This window comes from Petromyzon marinus, chromosome 4 (assembly GCF_048934315.1).
Source record: "Petromyzon marinus isolate PM22_M1 ecotype Great Lakes invasive population chromosome 4, UKy_Petmar_22M1.pri1.0, whole genome shotgun sequence".
NCBI classification, from domain to species: Eukaryota; Metazoa; Chordata; class Hyperoartia; order Petromyzontiformes; family Petromyzontidae; genus Petromyzon; species Petromyzon marinus.
Genome location: NC_133670.1, coordinates 6,627,951 through 6,643,295, shown reverse-complemented (window position 1 = coordinate 6,643,295; position 15,345 = coordinate 6,627,951). Strand labels below are relative to the sequence as shown.

The following is a 15,345-nucleotide window of genomic DNA, read 5'->3' as shown; positions in this document are numbered from 1 at the left end:
AGGGTGGGCTGGGGGGAGGAGGAATGGTGGGGGTGGGCTGGGGGGAGGAGGAGGAGGAAGGGTGGGGGTGGGCTGGGGGGAGGGAAGAGGGAGGAGGGGTGGGATCGGGGGTGAGTCGGGGGGAGAGCACCGCAGAGCGGGAGGGAGGATGGCAAGGCTATGACGACGTCTCCCCGCGCGCGTCACGACCACGACGAGGAGGAGGAGGAGGAGACGACGAAGGGAGGCGGCGTTGCCGTTCAAGTGGGCGGGGACACGGAGACTCCCGAGTGTGACACGGAGTGAGAGCTCTGCCACTGCCGCCTCCTCCTGCTGCTGCTGCTGCCTGTTACAGGACGTCTGTGTACGTATCGCCCCCCTCTCTCCATCACTCTCTTCCCCTCTCTCCATCACTCCCTCCATCACTCTCTTCCCCTCTCTCCATCACTCTCTCTCTCTCCATCTCTCCCCCCTCTTGTCTCCATGCCGTCACGTTCTCTAACGCGGCACAACGCGACTCTTACCTTTGCCCGCTGGTCACCTTCCGTACGATACATTTTGGTGTGAATTAACCGAGTGAGTCGCCCCACTCCCCGTGTATGAATGTTATCTCTCGGTCGCGTACAAAGACAACGATTTACCCCGATAGCCGTGCGCAGACTGTAGGGGAGCAAGTGTTGTTAGCGAGCACCTATTAAGGCCGGCACGGCACACGAGGAGGGTGGGTGGCCAGCAACCACGCCCGGCCGCCTTTGTCTCTCCCCCAGTGACGATGTTTAGCGCACACCGGGACCAGGTTAACTCATTTGAGGCCGAGTCGACCTAGGGGGGGGAGGCCCAGGACCGGCTCGGATAAAATCGTCACCGGTGGTGTTGGCCGTGAGCGGGAAATCGGAACCGCGGTCGCCAGGTTAGCGCGCTAACCACTATACCACCGCTCCCCATGATGGACAACACACACACACACGTGTGTGTATGTATGTTACATACACACACGTATGTATGTTACACACGTTTGTATGTATGTTACACATAGCAGTGTGTGTATGTAACATACATACACACGTATGTATGTATGTTACACACACATAGCAGTGTGTGTATGTATGTTACACACACACGTATGTATGTTACACACACAGTGTGTGTATGTATGTTACACACACACGTGTGTATGTTACACACACAGTGTGTGTATGTATGTTACACACACGTGTGTGTATGTATGTTACACACACACACACGTGTGTATGTTACACACACACGTGTGTATGTTACACACACAGTGTGTGTATGTATGTTACACACACAGTGTGTGTATGTATGTTACACACACAGTGTGTGTATGTATGTTACACACACAGTGTGTGTATGTATGTTACACACACATAGTGTGTGTGTATGTTACACACACACACACTGCTGTGTGATGATACATGCACAGCGTGTGCACGGTCCTCCCACCGCTACCACCACCACCGTCTTCCTGTCTAGTTGCTGCCTCCAACACGGCGACTGAATAATAATAATAAACGTTCATGAACCACGTCGTCTTCCTCTCCCCCCTCTCTCTGTACAACGCACACCGGAGGAGCGGTGGCCCAATGGTTAGCGCGCTGCGTGCGTTCACGAACCCCCCCCCTCCCCTGTCAGGGTGACGATCCGAGACTCATTCCCCGCTCACGGCCAGCATCAGTGGCGATCACCTCTACCTCTCTCTCCGGCACCATGTCTGGGTCTCTTCCCCCCCCCTCCTCGAGTTGTGGACACACCCTTACGTCTCTCTCTCTCTGTGTGTATATAAATATCAGCATTTGGGGAGACAAAGGCGGCCGGAAGTGGTGCGGGTCCACCCCCTCTGATCCCCGTCCCCCAAAACCTCGTCCAGCCATCTCTTGAGTGCCGTGCCTGCCTTAATTAATAGGCGCTCGCAAACAGCACTTGCTCCTAGCTCTCTGCACGGGGCAATCGTTAACCATCGTCGTTGTCCCATCGTTTGTCTTTGTGCCATGACACGGAACGTCTAAAAGGGAGGCGAAGCTTCTTGGCGCCAGCTGCGGCAATGGCCGAGCCGGACAAGCGGGTGTTCGACAGCCTCTCGGGCGCGGGCAAGGCTATCGGCGTGCTGACCAGCGGTGGTGATGCCCAAGGTGAGGCTCGGGCACAGGTGTCGCACCTGTGCCTGCCTGTCTGTGTGTGTGTGTGTCTCTGTGTGTGTGTGTCTCTGTGTGTGTGTGGGTGTCTGTGTGTGTCTCTGTGTGTGTGTCTGTGTGTGTGTGTCTGTGTGTGTGTGTGTCTCTGTGTGTGTGTCTGTCTGTGTGTGTCTGTGTGTGTGTGGGTGTCTGTGTGTGTGTCTGTGTGTGTGTGTCTGTGTGTGTCTCTGTGTGTGTCTGTGTGTCTCTGTATGTGTGTGTGTCTGTGTGTGTGTCTGTGTGTGTGTGTGTGTCTCTGTGTGTGTGTGGGTGTCTGTGTGTGTCTGTGTGTGTGTGTGCCTCTGTGTGTGTGTTTCTCTGTGTGTGTGTGTGCATGTGTGTGTCTGTGTGTGTCTCTGTTTGTGTGGAGCGGTGGTGTAGCGGTCAGCGCGCTGCGCTACGAACCCGGCGACTATCTTCACCGATCCTGGGCCTCCCCTAGGTCAACTCTGCTTCAAATGAGTACCTGCTGCGATGTGTAAACATCGCCACTAGGGAGACAAAGGCGGCCGGGCATGGTGCTGGCCATCCATCCCCTCGTGTGCCGTGCCGGCCTTGATAGGTGCTCGCTAACAGCACTTGCTCCTACAGTCTGTTAAGGCTATACGGGGGCTCTTTGTCTTTGTTGTGCTGGCAGTGGGGAGCGGTGGTGTAGCGGTTAGCGCGCTGCGCTACGAACCTGGCAACCAGAGTTCGATTCCCGCGCTCACGGACAATACCGGTGGCGATATATCTGAACCGGGCCTGGGCCTCCCCCTAGGTCGACTCAACCTCAAATGAGTTACCTGGTGCGGTGTGTAAAAAAAAAAACATCGCCACTGGGGGAGACAAAGGCGGCTGGGCGTGATGCTGGCCACCCATCCAACTCGTGTGGCGTGCCGGCCGTTGTATTGGGGCTGCTACTCGCTAAATGCACTTGCCCCAACAGTATGTGAAGGCTGTATGGTGGGGTAAGGGGGGGTCTTTGTGTGGTGGGTGCTGTCCGTATCGGATGGTGATGCTGCTGCTTCTGCTGCTGCATTGGCAGTGGTGCAAAAGCACTAAAATACAAAACTCCCAAGACGTTCGTCGTTAACACCCGTGGCCTTAAAAGACGGGGGGGGGGGGGGGAGTACATATAATACTAATTAGGTGACGTTTCGTGCAATGGCCCTTCTTCATTGTACATAGATGAGTTTCAAACCATAGAAGGATGCACACCCCAATATGCAGTGCCATGCCAATTCCGTGCCGATGTACTCATCACATCGGTTGTCACACATGTACACCGATACACGCACGCACGTACGTGTGTATGGATACACACGTACATAAAACAACAACCGCCATTCGCCACTAAGTGGTGGTGACGTCACCACGACGCTTGTGCCAGGCTTTGTGCACGTTGAGGTCACGTGAAGTGTGGAACGCCCACTGGCACGAGGTCACGGGACAGACCCAGGTGCCACGGGTTGACTGACTGAGATGACTGAGATGACAGGCTGATGCACCACCTGTGCCCCCTACTGTGACAATTTGCTTTGCTTTAGCCACCCGGCGCTCTGCTCGTTGTGAGCGTTGCTCCTCCGCCCTCCGTTGTTGTTGGAGGGCGACTGCCTCCAACTGCACAGTCGCGTCCTTCACGAGCCTCCTTCATAGAGGCCGATCTTAACACTGCTGGTACCAGTCATCGGCAAGTCCACTCAGCTCCACATCCTCCTGTACCACATCACTCCATCTCCTCTCTAGCCCGTGCCGTGCCCGTTTAGCCCCCTCAATCCGTCCAAACAAAAGCTGTTTAGGCATGCGGTGGCTGGGCATGCGGGCTACATGACCCAGCCAACGCAGCCTTGCCTGCCACAGGAACTCACCGATGGGACTTTGTCCAGATCTTTCAAGTGTTTGTGAGCTCCTCACACAATCCAGCCTGGTTAAACCCAGGATGTATCGTAGGCAGGCCAGCCTAAATGTTTCGAACCGGCGAAGATGTTCCATTAGGGGAGTCCACGTTTCGCAAGCATAGAGAAGGGAGGGAATGACTGGCTGAGAAGACCTGAAGCTTCGTGCGGAGCGACAGACCAGGTAGCTTCCACACAGCGTTACGCAACCGATGAAAAGATAATGCCGCTCGACTGATTCGGAGTGAGACCTCTGCTGTTAAACCGGAGCCGGTCATGAGCACATTGCCCAGGTATGGGAAATTCCACTCTCTCCACAACTGCCCTATCACAAATTGGGAGTTGTGGGGGTGGAGTGTCCAATGGTACAAAATATCCAGGCAGGTGCTTAGTTTTGGTGGGGCTGATGGTAAGACCCCACCTCTTAGTGGCAAGCAGTAGGTTCAGCAGCAGCACCTCCAACTCCTTCTATGTGTGAGCAGCAATTACCAGATCATCGGCATACATAACATGGTTGAGCAATAGGGAGCCATCCCTTGACCGCACCCAGGCATCGATCAGCCTCCCATTGTATCTGTACCAGATGGAAATTCCTCCGGCACAGCTAATGAAGGCTTCACGAACTACGTGGTCGAAATAAATGTTAAATAATGTGGGAGCCAGAGGACATCCCTGTCGCACCCCAAGGTGTACAGGGAATGGCTCCGACTCCCGGCCACGTAGTTTTACCTGAGCCCGCTCAGCATCATGAAGGTCTTTAATGATCGTGAGCAGCGGGTCAGGGACTCCGAAAGCACGGAGAACAATCCACAGCCCAGGCCTACTGATGGTATCATAGGCCTTGGCCAGTCAATAAACCAGAGATGTAGGTCTTGTTGGAATTCCCTACATCTTTGCTGTAGCAGACGGACAGAAAATATGGCATCTGTGCAGGACCGTCCTTTCCTGAAACCGCATTGGGGCTCCGCAAGCCTCTCCTCAGCGTGCCTGGCAAGGCGATGTTGAATAATCCTTTCCCGGCACACTGAGGAGTGAGATGCTCCTGTAGTTGTTACAGTCTGTGCGGTCCCCCTTCTTAAAGAGAGGGACCACCAGGGCATCCTTCCTATTATGTACTATATATCTATTTAAGGTCACAGTGTTTTTGACCAATGTTGAGTTTATGGTTATTGGTGCACCACTGGCAACGCAGCAGCAGCTGCAGCAGCATCGCCACATATTTTTTTTGTAATCCGTAAGATAGCGAGACGTCACTTTGACAACATTCAACCAACCATTGGAAAGAAAAGAGTTATCTACAAATGGATCACCATGTTGACACACATATCCACACAGTAGGGACACACTCGTGCACACAGCCGCAGACCTCAGTTACTACACACGTATATGCATGCCCACATAGTGTAGATACAACTGCTGTATTCATACTCACATATACTGACATTTATATCATTGCGTACGGGTGCATACTGGCATACTTTTCTTATTCACACACCTTTGCACGTACAGTATATCTCACCAGAAACACAGTCACTCGTAACACCTGTAGGCATACAAGTATGGCTACACACCCACCACCTTCACACACACACACACAAGGTCAATGATTCCGCCTATAGCCTAAACAGACTCTTGGGGCAAGTGCTGTTAGCGAGCACCTATGAAGGTCGGCACGGCACCCGATTTTCCAACACCACGCTCGGTCGCCTTTGTCTCCCCAGTGGCGATGTTTACACATTACACACAGCCTACCTCCACAAAAACCACACAGTCACACATACCCTACCTCCATACTCCCCATCGCCACACACACAACCTTACTTCCTCGTACACACACAAACGCAACGTCCACACACTACCTGCAACACACACCTCACCTCCACACATGCCCTACCTCCTCCACACACTCAGTACTTCCACACACCCCACACGCACACACAAAGATACACACGACCCACCTCCACACGACCCACCTTCACACGACCCACCTCCACACGACCCACCTCCACACGACCCACCTCCACACGACCCACCTTCACACATATTTCACCTCCACCCATATTTCACCTCCACACATGCCCTACCTCCACACATCCCACCTCCACACAAACACACACACACACATCCCACCTCCGCACACGCACACTGTGCCACTCCCCGTGTTGTCAGGATCTGTTGCCCTTGGGGCAAGTTTGAGAATGACTGCACTTCTACCCGTTAGGAGTAACGTTCTCCCGTGACTGCTGGAGGCGTGGTTCGACATGTGTGGGCGGAGGCCCCCCCCCCCTGTGTTGCATTGCAGTTTCGTTTCTTAAAACGATTTCACCTGCATTATCATTTCAGATTGAACGTCTCATTTGCAAGGGTGTCCAGTGACACGCGCATTGCAAACACGTATTGCACTGACACGTACACAAACAAACAAACACATGTACTATCTACAACTCGATTTAAAGCTTTCGTGACTGCCAGGATTCATCTTCTTTGGTTCTTTCGGTAAAGTCACGTAGAATGAGAATAAAATAATAAAAAAAATAAGACGATAAAATTCTCACGACGTTTCGGCCACAACACAAGTAGCCTTCATCAGGTGAAAGAACAGAACTGTCGGGACGACAGTGCTCCAAAGAGCGTTGTTAAGATTCGTAGCGTCTTTTTAAGCTCGGTGAGAGGCGTGAAACCTCTTGACAAAGGAGTTTAAGTATCAAAGCAGGAGAATTTAGCATTTAAATAGCTGAGGGATTAGCTTGTGACAGAAATAGCTATGTTAAAGTCAGAGTTTATCTATCAACAGAGGCATTTAGTATATGGACTCTTAAAGGCCTCCAACTACCCAACTTTCATACAGTAAACCGATGTGAAAAGAACTAAGTCTATATTACATAATATAATACATGTACTTAATATATTCTTCAATAAGCTGGGCTATTAATCACAAAGCAGCTGGGTATACACTACACTATATAATGAGTGTCTTTTAAGCTCGGTGAGAGGCATGAAACGTCTTGACAAAGGAGTTTATGTATCAAAGCAGGAGAATTCAGCATTCTCCTGCTTTGATACTGCAGGAGAATGCTAATGTATGTTGAACTTATTTCGCACCGTACGTAGCCAACCATGCTGATCGGAGGTGCGATGTACTGTGTGAATGAATGATCTTATGTTATAGTGTGCAATGTAACGTAACAAAACTTCTCAGAGCGCTGATTTCCCCGATTGGCAGCTGTCCCTTGTACGGTACGAGGAAACTCAACACGTGCCTGAGCGGTGGGAATTGGTCTGCCAGTGGGGGGCGGTGATTGCCATGTGAGTAATTTGTGGGTCATTTTGTCAAAAGTTTGCAAAGATGAGCCGAGATTGAAATTGTACGGGTTCTTTTTTTTTTTTACGCGGGGGGGGGGGGGGAAATCGAGAGAACCCGGAGGAAACCCACGCAGTATTAATACAAACTCCACTCGAAAAAGTACACTGCCCGAGCCAGCAAACGCACCCAAGCTATCCTTCAGTTACAATGTCAAATACAATTAGTTATGCAGTGTCAAGACCAGAAACGGGAAAGCCAAGGCACGACAGCCAACGCTTCCACGTGGCACTCGTTTTCGTCATTACACCTTCCGTCACATGTGATGGCGTGGGCGCAAATGTTACGAAACTCATTCGCAGACGTGATGTCATTTTGTAGACTTCATGATGGTCAGTGGTGGCTCAGACTTCCATCACACAGCTGCGAGTGTTTTTCGAGTGCTAGAAAGTCATCCAGGGTTGCTCAAAGGTTGTGCAGTTGAAGCACAATGCAGGTCTTTGCACTGTACACATTCCTGAGAGCACTCTGAGCTGTGGGTGTTGCTTGATGGCATCCCTTGGGTAGTCAGAAATTGCCGCTTATTTAGTAAAAGACGTGATTTGTGCCCAAGGTGCATGAGAACCAACCGCACGATCAAATCGGCTGGAATATGCCCCGCTGCCCTCAGATCTCGGAAGCTCGGCAGGTTTGAGCCTGGATGGCGTTTGGGTTTGTCCACGGCCACCCACACACGGGCGGCGTTACGACTACGTAGCAGGCGGCGGAGGCCACTGCGGCAAAATCCATTTCACTTCTCCCACTTTACGCTCTCTGCCTTCGCCAAACCGCACTGACGAACGTTGAGAATTATGGGAAAATAACCCCAACGGCGGTCCCCCCGTTACATGGGGAGGCCCTAACCCATTCGTGGATTGACATCAGGCTGTACCGTACAACATCATCATCACGATATATGGGCAGATAGCCCGTAGGTGTCCGCTGTACATGTACAGTATATGTGTGTTTTTTAATGTCATGCCTTTGAGGGTTATATACATGTTGTTTTGTAAATCATCTGATTTATGCCGAGGGTGCATTTGCCCATATCGTAGAGGTCATTGCCTCTCGTGTCATTGGCGTTATCTAGTCCCGTTTATAATCAGAGGTCTGAGTGTGGAGGATGACTCAGCATTGCGGTCCAATGAGACATTAATGAGTAATGCGCTCTATAGAGCTAAGTAGAGGGTTAGGTGTGTCTGTGAAGGACACTCACTCGCTATCGTGTTTGTTGAATGTGAAAGAGGCGTGCCGGTTTACAGTGAGATGGAGGTTATGGTAATTTGACCATGAGATGACCTCCATTACAAAAAAGCAGGTAAAAAAATAAATACCCACTGTATTTGAAAGACTAGTTGCAATAGTAGCTCTGCACTTGCACCGATGTACCGTACATACATCATTACTTATTAACACGTCTTTAGCTATTTATGGTCACCATTAAATAAATACGAGTCTAACCAGTCTCATGAATGGTTGCTGAGTTTACATTTGCAGTGTGTAAGATAACTGAATTTGGTGATCCAGCACAGTCCACAAAAGGTTCACAATAAAGCAGAGCGCGTGCTGTATGGTTACCGTGTGTGTTATTCGTGAAGGCAGTAGGGTGGATATTTTCTTCAATGGCACAGGCCTCGGCAGGAAAAAAATAGAACCAGTTGTGGGCAGCACACGTCTGTTAAACCTTTGTACATTTACAACCACTGTGGAGGGTTGTGTATCTTTGGCTAAACCGATGCAACATACAGCCATACCTGTCAACCCATACGGGTTACCCCGTATTCTTGTACAGGGAAATTTAGTTTTCAGGTCCATACGGCGTACAGCCGTTTCACTACGGGCAAACATATTTTTTTGTCTATTTGCTTGTGTTTCTCCCTTGTGATGGGATTTTGTAGGATGAACGTTGAGATTTATATGGACACGGGGTGACCAATAAGGTCTGAATTGGGCTGTAATAAGGTAGGCACTCACCACTGGAAACGTCATTTGCCAGTAACAAAATATGATAATTGGTTTTTTACCCTTATATCTGGCAAGAAAACTGACACCTTTTTTTTACAAGGAGTCATGTTTACATTGACCACAATACCTGCGGCCGGAACGCAAACAAAAAACAACAACTCTGATAATGTATGTGGCACTGTCCTTGAAATTGATTGGTCCACACCCGAGACAGCTTTCTTTAGAGCCTCGTCTCACATGGTGTTGGACCAGAAGACGCCAAAAGGCACACAACTCAAAGACAATGCTCATACTCTGATGGTGCATTGTGTGAGACGAGGCTCTAAAGAAAGCTGTCTCGGGTGTGGACCAATCAAATTCAAGGACAGTGCATACATTATCAGAGTTTGTGTTGTTTTTTGTTTGCGTTCCGACCGCAGGTATTGTCAATTTAAACATTACTCCTTGTAAAAAAGGTGTCAGTTTTGTTGCCAGATAAAAGGGTAAAAAACCAATTATCAAGGTAGGCACTGATAAGGGGTTGACAGGTATGCACAGTCCATCATCAAAAACTCAACACATTCGACAATACTGCGGCCGTGGCGTTTAAGAGGTTGGGTGGCAATATAGCATTGGTGACGTTTTAGACAATGGTCCTTCTTCATAGCCTGTCAGGTGTACAGGTACAGTGCATTACAAATGTCATGAGATTATTCATGTGGACCAAATACATTTTTGTTGGTGTATTAGGACAGTGTGCACATGTATATGTAATAATAATTAATTACAGCTCATATCGCGCTTTTCAGAATGTCATCTCAAGGCGCTTTACTACGATGATAACGGGAGGGGATGGGTAAGAAGTGGCAGAGTTAAAACAATAAATGCTTCTTGAAAGAGGAGTTATTTTAATTCGAGACTTGAAGGTCCACAACCGTACCCGCTGTGACAGCCTTCGGCAAGAGGGTGCTCTGCAGACCCTGGTGCCACGGAAGCAATAAGCGTGATTGCCCGTGTAGAGTGCAGCACTTGGTTATAATCCACTGCCGGATGAGGGCCTCGCCTCTACACCTTATGGGCCGTGGGGATTATTACGTGACCACACTTCCCCCACGCTGGTTTTGTGCCGGTTGGTGAGGGCGGGGGAGCCTGGAAGCTAGGGGCTGAACGGTTTGGGGAAAATATCTAATTGCGATTTTTCTGACAGATATTGCGATTTGACTTTCGATTACATTTTTTTTAAGTCAAGCTTCAGTTCAATATTCACTGCGTAATAGATTTAAAACCATGTGATGGAGCATTACCACGTGATACCATCAACATATGAACTGCTCTATATATTCTAATGCATGGATGAGAACTGAAAAGATATGAATTGCTTCCAACATGTATTTATTTGAATGTTTTAATTGAAATAGAAAAATTGTTAAGTTAAATAAAGAAAGTTATAGTAATAATAAAAATCCAATAAGCAAGTCATACCACTTTTCAAATCGCAAAAAATCGCAGCCTTTGAGATTTGCTTATCGCATTGTTTCAAATTGCGATTTCGATTTGAAATCGATTAATCGTTTAGCCCTAGTAGAAGGACACGGCAACAACAGTGGATTTTGGCGAGGGAGAGTCGAGACTTTAAGCCGTAACGCTCTGCACGGCTGTTTGCCGGATAAGTGACACACGGCGTCATTCCATGGTGGGTTGCTGGCGGCGATTTGAAATCGATTAATCGTTTGACCTTAGTAGAAGGACACGGCAACAACAGTGGATTTTGGCGAGGGAGAGTCGAGACTTTAAGCCGTAACGCTCTGCACGGCTGTTTTCCGGATAAGTGACACACGGCGTCATTCCATGGTGGGTTGCCGGCGGCACGACTTTACTAAGCTTTCCATTTTACCAGGCAAGGCCCACTGAGCTATACAGCTCGACCTGATGGCTCAACGAAGTGGCTTATCATCACGTGCAAATATATAGCAGACAAATACTCTAAACGCACGTTTCTAAATGTGCAGGGAAAAAGCCGAAGGACCCCGGAAAAAATCCACGTGACCACGGGGAGAACATGCAAACTCCAAATGTACAGGCGTCAGGGTCGAACCCACGGTCTCCTGTATACAAGGCAAGGCAGTCAACATGTCGCCACCGTGGTGCCCCCGGGTTGAGGGAGTTAGATTTGGCGAGAGAAACGTCCGCAATGACGAGCGGTGGGCAGTGCTGCAGCTCCAGGAGGTCCTGCAGCAGCCGGTCGCGTTGGGCGTTTAGGGTTTACAATTTGCCCCCTTCGTCCTTGAGCGAGCTAAGAAACATTAGACGCTTGATGAGGCTTTCGCATAGCAGTACGGTCACATTGGGCTTTGTAGCGGTGAGCTGTGCAGTGCATAAAACAATTGTCCAGAAAGCTAAAACAACCTTCGCAGTGCATTACATCGTACTGTAACGCCAGTTTTCTGTGATTGTGTATGGCGATACTGTTACGTTCAGGAACTAGATGCCAATGTCGAGGTCTGCTCGCCACGAGAGCGCCGCAGGGGAGTTCGTTTCGTGTCGTTTTGCTTTTCCTCCTCGATGGTCCGTACTTTGGGTTGCGTGGGCACAATCGCAGCACTGTTGTGGCATTGGCTTTAATTTCCCATTCATGTGGTAGATGTGTGCGTCGGCTCATAGATGTTCCGATGCGGTTGATGGTTCCCACCAGTGTCTTTTGAGGAATGTCAAAAGCCAGAAGGTGTGACGTTTGGGTCTCGAATGAGGTGTTTATTCTGAATGCCACATTACTCCAGGATTGAATTGCCAAGTTTGTGGGTTGCAGTACGAGCAAAAGTATCTGTTACACCTGTAACCAGTGCAAAGATGTCAACTCGTGTTTCGGCTGGTTCTAAACTGGTTTAATTGCAGCAAATTGCACAAATACAGTCGCGGACTTTAAAACGTAATAACTTGGACGGAATTCAAATTCTAAAATGGCATCCGCGGCGGAAATGCACAAGAACGAAACGCGAGTTGATACTTAAGGCACCAGGAATGTTTGGCGGGGGGTGTGCGCTCTCAAGAGGTAATCTAGAGCCTAACGAATATGTGATTGTCTCACCAGTATCACAGAGTTTTAGCAATAATGCATTATGAACTCTGACTGGGAAATGTTAAGTAATGCAATTTACCTTCTGGAAATAATGCGGAGAGTCATCAAGATGCAATTAGAAACGTGGGTGGCGTCTATGTGAATGAAAGGCAACGTGGAATGTTGGAATGCTTTCCCTTCCAGATTGTGTAAGATTGATGAATCTGTGTTTTTGCAATGGGGAAACACTGTACACTGTTTACTAGGCAGTAACGAAAATACTCGGGGAATTCAGAGTGGTGGTGATTCTGTCTCTCTGTTACATCATTGTAGCGTCATAGGGCTACATGTAATGTAGCGGCAGAGCGAAAACTGAGTACATTAATCTCGCATCTGCATTGCTGAAGAAAATATTGTGATTGTACATACAGCGTGGTCCAGATGTCTTGTGAACCCCATTTAACTCTCAAAAAACTCCATCTTTCTAACGTGAGGTTTGTTCAAAACAGAAATGCATATGCAAAGTAGAAATAATAAAATGCCTGAGGGGGTCAATTCATTGGGGGGGGGGTCACAAGTCATCTGGACCACCCTGTAGTCAGAGCGGACCCATTATAAATGACACAAGCAGGGGTGAAATTGCAGTTCGTATTTACCGCTGCATGCACATCTCCACGTGCGTTTACCACATCATTGCATTTTTTGGTGACGTTCGTTTTGCGGTGTCTTCTTGGCCAGGCTCAGCTCAATGAGGTGGTATTTACTTTACTGACCCATAAGGGATAATGGGCTGCTTTGATAAGTCTAGATAAATATATTGCTGAATTAGACAAGAACAACTGTACTTTTTTTTACTAAAGGGTTTTACAATTACGTGTTGTTTTTTTTTAAACAGTCATCTTTCCTTTTCAGGTGGTTCAGAAGTACAGTGGTTAACGCACTTGCACTATGAACTCCGCTACCTGAGTTCGATTTCCTGCCAAGGCTACAATCAGTGGGCAAGGGATTTCTCAACCAGTCTTGCCCCCCACCAACCGCACCCCCCCCCCCACCCAACGTTATCAACCCATACTCACCAGCACAGTGAAGCATGGTCAAAGGACCCCAGTGATCGAGAGGAGTGGCGAGGCCTTCGCATCCAGCAGTGGATTGACACATGGTTGAAATTCACTATTCATAGAGTGTGCTTGTTCATCCCTGAAGTGTGTGTGCACGTGCTAGGTGGATTATTTACTTTGCAGGGTCCTCACAGTTGATGGCGGCTTGATGGTGGGGCAGGGGGGAGCTTCATACAGCAGTGGATAGACCACGTCTGATGATGATGTTGACGATCAGTATTATTTCCGGCACTTTTTTTGTATTTTCTAATTCGTTTGTTTGTTGTTGTAAACAACCTCGCAAGGCAGCTTTCTTGACGGACCTTTCTACTTGTGCTTTGTTCTGCAGGCATGAATGCAGCCGTCCGTGCCGTGGTGCGCATGGGCATCTATGTTGGGGCCAAGGTCTATTTCGTCCATGAGGTAGGTGGTGCCTTATTTGACGCAGCCGTCAGTCATATTTTACACTGGGCTAAACGCGTGGCTCAGCTGAGTGAAACTGTGCCAGGTGAGAACTAACGTCAGCTCACTCATTCTTCTTCTTATCTGCTGCCCTCATAAATCTGGAACATACTTGCTCCAGTCATCTGTGCTGTTGACTGCCTGCCCCTGTTCAGGGCCAGCCTCAAGACTATCCTTTTTTCCCCGATGCCTATGACCGAGCGTCATAAGCAGTCAGTTTCTCTGTAGCGCCTTGAGATGCTGCCTCATTTAGTTTACCTTTGAATCTGCATACTACTACTATTACTTGTATTCCACCAGGTAAGGCCCACTGAGCTATATAGCTCTTCAGAAGCGGCCTGGCAACAAATGAGAGCTCAACGAAGCGGCTTATCACGTGGAAATGTATAGCAGCCAAATACTCTTAAACGCATGTTTCTAAATGTGGAGGGAAAAACCGGAGAACCCGGAGAGAAATCCACACGACCACGGGGAGAACATGAAAACCCCCAATATATACAGACGTCAGGGTTGGGATGGAACCCACAACCTCCTGTACACCGGGCCAGGTAGTTAACATCTTGCACCATTGTATGGCTGGAACAAAGCCAGATTTTCATCTGTGGAAAGTAGGTCACACTCAGCTCTCTTACCAATGAAAATGTAAACAATGCAAATAATATAAAAAAATATATATTAAAATTTTCACTTTTTCGACAGGCCTAAAATGTTATCGTCCTTAGTTGACATTGAAGAAAGGCTCAAATGCATTTACGGATGTCCTACCGAGCCTCCTGTATGGGATGTTTTATACATTTATTTAGTAATGTTTTGTTGTGGGTAAAAAAATATTTGAGGAATTGAAAAAATTAAATAAGTCAAACGTAAATTAATATTAAAATTAACCAAGATTGTGATGCATCCAAAGTTTGTGTTTATAATTTTCTAATTTAATAGTTATCATGTACAGATAATAATACGTATCCATTTTTCCAAAATAATTAGCCAACATACTTAATATTATTGTAAACGCATATGAGTAGCAACTTACGTTATGCAGGGGTGAATGCAACGTTTACAATAAATAAATGTAATTGCACATTGTTATAAACGCAGGCACCTTATGTTGCAATAAAAACACACTCCGAGGTCTTTATATCTGTATATATTTTTTGTTAGAAAATTTATTGAAATAATTTTTCAACATAAAAATCGTACGTTCTTGGTTAAAATGTGACAAATCATAATGTCACAAAAACGTGCACAGTTAAAAGTTATTCAACTGAGTTTCACTCAGGATCATCTTGTCATAAGCCTTTTTAATCGTTGCAACGTTTTCAATCTGTCACGGTAATGACGCACGAGCTTTCTGAAACACACCATATAACCATTGGGTATATTGCACTCATTTAATCTGTAC

General features: G+C 48.0%; 1 protein-coding gene across 9 annotated transcripts in view; it reads left to right on the top strand.

Annotated features, from left to right (window-relative positions):
• The first annotated feature begins 209 nt into the window (after positions 1-209).
• The window catches only part of PFKP (phosphofructokinase, platelet), a 75,887-nt gene continuing 60,751 nt past the window's right edge, over positions 210-15,345 (top strand). For all 9 annotated transcript variants that reach the window (XM_032946475.2, XM_032946474.2, XM_076055166.1 and 6 more), the window contains exons 1-3: positions 210-343; positions 2,010-2,129; positions 13,834-13,907. In XM_032946475.2, the coding sequence (XP_032802366.1) occupies positions 2,042-2,129; positions 13,834-13,907 (162 nt within the window). In that variant the 5' untranslated portion in view covers positions 210-343; positions 2,010-2,041. The remainder of the gene's footprint in view (positions 344-2,009; positions 2,130-13,833; positions 13,908-15,345) is intronic.